Source organism: Nelumbo lutea, chromosome 5 (genome assembly GCF_056320005.1).
Source record: "Nelumbo lutea isolate HS-2025 chromosome 5, American lotus-T2T, whole genome shotgun sequence".
In the NCBI taxonomy this organism is placed as follows: domain Eukaryota; kingdom Viridiplantae; phylum Streptophyta; class Magnoliopsida; order Proteales; family Nelumbonaceae; genus Nelumbo; species Nelumbo lutea.
Genome location: NC_142688.1, coordinates 36,310,418 through 36,317,949, shown reverse-complemented (window position 1 = coordinate 36,317,949; position 7,532 = coordinate 36,310,418). Strand labels below are relative to the sequence as shown.

The 7,532-nt window shown below is 36.4% G+C and overlaps 1 protein-coding gene across 1 annotated transcript; it reads right to left on the bottom strand.

The window, feature by feature from the left end:
- Window positions 1–802: 802 nt before the first annotated feature.
- Window positions 803–1,860, bottom strand: LOC148851716 (uncharacterized). Its single transcript, XM_088946236.1, has one exon. The coding sequence runs from the start codon at window positions 1,767–1,769 to the stop codon at window positions 1,047–1,049; it is 723 nt and encodes a 240-aa protein (XP_088802362.1). The 5' UTR covers window positions 1,770–1,860; the 3' UTR covers window positions 803–1,046.
- Window positions 1,861–7,532: the final 5,672 nt, after the last annotated feature.

Sequence of the window (7,532 nt, the reverse complement as noted above, 5' to 3'; positions counted from 1 at the left end):
AAAGGTCTAAGATTGGCCGGAATTAAAGGATGCCAAGTTTAAAATGGACAGGGATTCGTTGATTCAAGAAGCTGGGTAAAACTTTCATTTATAATAGCTAGTAAGTAGAAGCTGGGTAAAAAAAATTAATAATGTGGATCCCCCGCCCGGTCACAAAACACTTCCCACACCAACCCCACAGTATATACATAGCAGTGTATATCTGAAACATCTTCAATACTTATATGTTATTATTCATGAGCAGATATGCTCTAAGTGCTATGAGATTAGTGTAGAGAGGGCTTTAAGAGGAATAAATCCAAGTCACTTCAAAATATGCAAGGATTGGTTGGAGACAAAATTATGGCAATGGGCTGCACTCAGAATCTGCTATTCACAATATGTTTTCCACACCTATATCCACGGAACACCATCACCGTGTATTAAGAACATTTCCCAATGAATGAAAAAATGGAAAAGAGACATTACTAATGAATGAAAAAGAGATAGCAATTCGAGGATTCTGTAGATTAGACCTGGTGATTTTATGTTCTATTCATTTGCTTTGTCGACTGGTACAAGTTAAACACCGCCAGAATTGGCACGCACTTCACTTCATTCGTGTCGTCACATTAACTCATTCTTAGACAGGAAATTAAGTCCGAGTGTTTTCTTTTATTCCAGTGAATGTACTAGTTGCTTCACTCCATTACAAAAAACAGTAATAAAGGAGTATGGTTCGTGAGTTTTCTTCACTTTTGTTCTCTCCATTCAGCACAGCCAATTTGTACACAATATTATATGCATCATAAGAACAAAGAAATGAGAATCGAAAGAGATCTTACTTAATTTATTCTTAATACACAATGGAAACACAAGTACATGCAGGATTACATGCATATGATCACAATCCGTTGTTGTCTTCTCCCTTTCATACATGATACGCCCATAGGGCAAGAGAAGAAAAGCAACGGTTGTTTTATTATAGGTAGAAGACAAAGTTAGTTCATCTTAGAGAGAGAGAGAGAGAAGAGAGAGGGTTGTATAGCATCTCATAGCTAGGTCCTTTACGGGTATTGGCCACGACCACCCCCATAGCCAGACCCATAACCAGAACCACTGCCATAGCCGGAACCATTTCCTGAACCTCCACCACCACCTCCTCCTCCTCCTTGACCACTACCATAACCTCCACCATTTGCACCTCCACCAATACCACGGCCAGATCCACTACCGCTTCCTGAACCATAGCCAGACCCACTCCCATTCCCACTACCATAGCCGCCTCCACCACCTCCTCCCCCACCACTTCCATAACCACTTCCACCGGCAGCTCCTCCGGCACCGTATCCACTTCCACTACCCGAACCATACCCACTACCATTTCCGGATCCACGTCCAGAACCTCCACCTCCGCCGCCACCACCTCCACTTCCATACCCACCACCTGCAGCTACTCCAGATCCATGACCGGAACCACTTCCACTTCCGGATCCATAGCCAGAACCACTACCAGATCCTGATCCATACCCGGAACCACCTCCACCTCCACTGCCCCCACCCCCACCACTTCCGTACCCTCCCCCTTGTGCCCCACCATAACCAGAACCGCTGCCCGAGCCATAGCCGGAACCATATCCAGAGCCATTGCCCGAGCCTCCTCCTCCACCACCTCCACTACCTCCCCCTCCTCCCCCTCCACTACCATAGGCAATAGACCTAGCAGCAGAGGAGAGCCCAAAACTGAGTAGAACCAAGAAAGCAACAGCAACCGCCTTGGACCTAGCCATCTTTGTACCTAAGAAGGGAATTTGGATCACTCGGTAAACTACTTCAAGCTCTGACAGTAAACTTGAGAAAGGTGAGATCGATGCATAGCCATTGTAACGAAATGGTATTTATAGACAAAATTTGGAAGCACGTCAAGGTGGCGAATGACAGAGTGGAGTGCCCACAGTCTCTATCTCTATCCTTGACTCGATGGTGTGCCATTGTTTACGACTTTCCTACCTCTGCAATTTTGTATCGCTTTCTTTTGTTTTATTATAGTGATCGCTAGAAAGTCAAACAGAATCCCAAAGAAGAAACACCAGCGAACCTTGAAAGAAAGAAAACAAAGGAAGGCTAATTAAATTTTAGTGCTACGTTGCCACCGCGAGATTCGCCGCTTCCGGTGTTGGGTGCTTACATTCTTACGTCTCATGGGACTCACCAACTCCCACCACGTTAATGCTTGCTACAGATGGCTTGGCCGTGTTGAATAAACCAAGTGTCTAAGTCTAACTTTGACTGGTTACTGACTCCATCGATTACTGTCTCTATTCTTATTACCTCCATTTCAGACTTAGTACCCAGTTCAGCCAGGCCTGGACCAATCAATTCTTCGATCCTAAAAGCCTTGTGTAACCTCGTCAAAAACCAGGCTTGCCGCTGTAATCCTACACTCTAGCACAGCAAACAATAGCTAGCTCATAACTCAATAAGGCCAAGAGTCATCCTATGCATGGTCATCTTTTCCTCTTGTCAATGCTTGTAACTTGTAACCATAATATGTATTAACAAGTGGTTCTTCTTGCATTCGCTGATATTTTATTTGGTTATCCTGTTGGCTTGACTCAGAAAAGAAGATTAAAGTAGTTTATACTATCAAAACACGGAAATAGGTTAGAAAAAGAAGGCATTACTTTTTTCCATTTGTATATCCTGGATCTTCAAAACCCACCACCCACCTCCTTCTTCACTCTTCCGCGTGTGATGGGATAATTAACTTGAATATCGATCATTCAACTAATGGCTACCAAGTTACCTTACCCAATCTTAAATTTGTAAAGTAATTAAATTGCGATTACACCAAAGCTAATTGAACTTCTATCATTTTGGTTTTGCTCCCACTTGAAACCAGGCTTGACTCGGGACACTGTACTTCTCCTACCCAGGGTTCAATCATTTTTTTTTCTGGTTTCTTCTCAAAAGTATTTATCTTTTCTTTTTTTGGACTTTTTTAATTTTCAAATTTTAAAATCGAACAAAAGTAACTCAAGTTACCAATCACCTTTAACACTTTTAACACTCCTCATAACTTCTCTTTCTCTCTCTCATTAACTTCTTTAATATTTTTCTCGTCATTAATTACACCATTAACTCTCTCCTTCAACAACTAATCCCACTAATTCTCTCATCTTCATACTCACACACATATTAAATTGTAATTATTAGTAAAGGTTAGTTATTTTAAAATTGAGATATTCAATGATATATGATTACGCTAAATAATCTAGCTACTTCCATTTAAAATTATAAACCATTTATATTCCATTTAAAAATTAAAAAATAATTTAGTAAGTTACTTAAATAAAATAAAATAATTATCAATCATTGTTATTGATAAAAATAATTTTATTAATATAATAAAAAGATTTAATTAATTAAAGGAATAAGATAAATTAAAACCTATATAAAGTTATCTAAGAATTATTTTGTTCATAATTTAAAACCAACTTAGGTTCTATTGAAAAATAAAAACTTAATATACTTAATTAAATTTAACTTTTACTGATTTCAAACATTAGTATAAAATATTAATGTTAAATATAGTTTAATTATTTTAAAAGCAAGCTATACCCAGTCCGGCCAGACCTGGATTGATCCAATGCTCTTTATTAGGGTTTGAGCTAAAGAGTTTGGGGGGGCGGGGGGGTTTCTCTTGTACACATCTGTTTGGTTTGAGAGATAAATCGAGACGTTTGAGTGATTTGGGGTTTAGGGTTTCTGTGAGAGATGTGTATAATATCTATAATCTGCACTATTGTTTCTATAGTGGATTAATTTTGATCTCTTCTGCCTATGGATGTAGGTTATAAGTTGAATGATATAAATCCATGCACTCTGTTTCTTGTCTCTTTATCTCAATTTTTACTTTATTTTCTTGTGTCATAGCATATATGTTCTTATGCTACTGTTGCAAGAAATAGAAGTGTATTAACAACTGGTTCTCTGTGCATTTGGATAAAATTCTATCCAACTCATTTGTTTACTATGACTCAAAAAATTTATTGTAATTTACAGTATTAGAACGTAGAAATAGGTGAAGAAGAAGACAATTTGCTTTCCATTTGGATTCTCATCCTGTATCTTCAAAACCCACCACCCATCCTCATTTTCTTTAGTCTCCACGTTTCCGCGTCTGATGGGATTAACATGGCGACTGATCATTCAACTTATGGACTTCCACGTTACCTTACCTAAAACTGTTCGACGCGGAGTCCCGCTGACCGAAATGTTAAATGGGTAGAGCAAATTGAGTATCTGGGATAAAACTCCAGTAAATTTTATTCAACCAAACTGGAAAAATAGTTTAATAGTCTAAGATAACAGGTTGAGGATGCTTGATATTAGACTTTGTTGTGTGATAACAACCACTGTTCGTGCATTTGGACAATTTTCTACCCATTTGCTTTGTTGACTGCTACATGTTTCAACACCATGATCGGCACTGCTAGCTGCTTCCCTCGTCTCGTCTTATTACAAATTGAACGCACACCGTTTCGCCAATCAACCATATTCAAATTGTGGTCAGAAGGAACTTTCTATTCATATTTTATAAGTACTTCAGAGCTGTTCTTTCTCAGCGATTCCGAATACAATGTGATGAGAATCTGATATTCTAGTACATGGATTAATAAAGAATATCGTTGCGGACTGGTAATGGTTTAGGCTTGGGATTGCATGGCGTACAGTCTCTTCGATCGGTGTTCCAGTTCCAGCCCAAGCACATACCACTAGATGCGAGTAAACAACGACAGCACTGTACCAGATTAGCCCATTTTTATTTAGTCATTAGGTTCACACAATTAATATACATATATCGAGTCACCCCCAGCCACATTAAAATCTTTTACTTGTGAGAACAGAGAAGTGTTGAACCTTCTGAATTCAATAGTTTATTCTACATGTATATTTAAATACAATATAATGTAATAATGTTCCTTCCCAGAATTGTTAGAAGCAGATTAATTTTCTCAAGACTTTTTAGATTCAGTAATGTCTTGAGTATAGTCTTGATTTGTTTAAAACTTAAATAGATCAGAACCATGATTCCACAATCATATCATGAAAGTTCAATTAGTTAGTTGGACATATGGATAGGCTCACCTATTAATCTAATCGCAGCCATTTAAATAAATAAACTTTTTTTTTTTTTTTATGGTCAAAACAAGTAAAAGACCTTGTTGCACCCATTGACCCACCATATTCACCTATCAAAATCCAAACAAATATCTAAGTAGCGAGTGGCGCTCCCACACTCGAAGTCACCTTAAAGTCTGTTTTATTTGCGAGTATTTTGCTGGAGGTGAGTTGGTCATCAAGATCAATTTCCTCACATTTTTATGCCGCTAAATGGGTGGTCACGAGTCGAGCTATTTTAAATTTTAAATTGACCCACCATATTCACCTATCAAGCTCAAGTTATTATAATTCTTAAAATTTTAAATATCAAATAAAAAACATTTTTATATAATTTTTTATTTTTATAAAACATTTTTTCTTAAATTGAGTTTGAGCCGAATTGAGTTTGAATTTACGAGTTTTTGACTTGGCGAGTCAAACTCGAGCCTTGTACTATTCGGTTCGGCTCAACTTGGCTTGAATCCACCCCTAGTCTCATAGAAATTGAATTTTTTTGGAAAGTATTAATTTTCGGTAGGGTTTGCTTGTGCACCCACTGAAAATGTTAATCCTCTCCTCCCCCTCTCTCTCTCTCTCTCTACCCGGGTTAGTGAAAGTGTATAAAAACACTCACACCAAAGTGCCAACGGCCTTGTGGCATTTATTAACATGGGTAATTTATTAGGGTAAAATACAAAAGCCTCATAAAAACCTCCCCCATAGTTTCATTTTAACAAATACCTCTCCTGAATTTTGAAAAATTCAACAAAAACCACCCTTTCGTCACCTTTACAGACGGAAAATGTTAGATTGATATAACATTTTTTAAATACCCATTCTACCCTTTTATAAATTACTTTACATACAAAATTACTGAAATAACCTTGTTTTAATTCAACAAAAACATTAGAAGATGATTGTTAAAAAGGTTTTTGTCAAGTTGAAACATGGTTATTTCAGTAATTTTGTATGTAAAATAATTTATAAAAGGGTAGAATGGGTATTTGAAAAAGATGGGTGCATCTGTCTAATGTTTTTCGTCTGAGACTGTGACAGAAGGGTGGCTTTTGTCAAATTTCTCAATAATTTGGGGGGGTATTTATCAAAATGAAACTATAGTGCAAGCTTTTGTGATTGTTAGAAACTTTAGGGGAGGTTTTTGTATTTTACCCTATTTACTAAAACGCTCCTTGTGGTTTAACGGATTTACTGAAATCTTCCTATAGTTTATCTACCTTGCAATCATTTCACCTATATGTTTAAGATATATAATCTTATTTTTTCCTCCTTTTTGGGACTAATATCCAGACAAAGATAGTGAGACAAACAATATAAAGAATCAACACTACGTAGGGATTCCTGTGCAACTCTCCGTGCTGGTCCAAGTAACAATTCTCTCCCGATTATAGTTGGGCTGTTGACCTCTCAAAAAGCATTGTGATTAGGCCTCAAATCACCACAAAGCTGGAAGCAATGAGCGTCAAGATCAGAGATATTATTGCTTGGGAAGAAAAATGAAAGCAAAAAAGGAAGAAAAAATGACATAATTTGAAAATTAAATAAACAGTTAATGCTATTTTTGTCTTTTACTTAGAGTTAACCATTGAAAGGTCAACAAAGTATATAAGTAGATTTTGAAAGTTCAATAGTTTCTTAAATGTATAGGGTATATATAAATAATTAACCCTTAAATAAATTGGTTGCAAATTATAAGGGTGTTTTAATAAAAGAAAAACTATAGAATAAGTTTTAGTAAATCCATAAAATTAAATGGGGTGTTTTATAAATGGCCCTTTTTTTTTTATTCCCATTCATTAATGACATTGCAAAAGAGACTTGTTTATGTCCACTGAAATTTAGCTCTAGACCCATGATTATGGATTAATTCATGTAAGGATGACTAGGATCCACCATTAAACGTATATTGAAGAGCTTAAACGGTCCAAATTAATCTGCATGGTTAGATTAGCACTGTTCATCACATTTTTAATTTGATGTGGCGTTAAATGATTTCGACCAGGTTGAATATTACCATCTAACTAAGGTTTTTGATCATCTCTTACGCTTATTAATTAGTCTGCACTTCTAATTTAAGTGTTATTTACGTTTATTAATTATGCTTTTGATCAACATTTAAAAATGTTAATTTTTTTTTAAGAGTTGATGTCTATCCAAATTACAAAACATAAATACCAGCCTTAGAGTCAGGTAAAGATTTTTAGTTATTTGGAATGTGGTTTTAAGTTTTAACATATAGATTAAGCCTCTGTATCTGTATCTTTTAAGGCATTTTCTTTTTCCTGGGTACGACCCAAGACAACATCCACCTCGCAATCCATCCCCTCAAATAGAAAAATAAACAAAATAATAAAAATAAATTCCGAGTT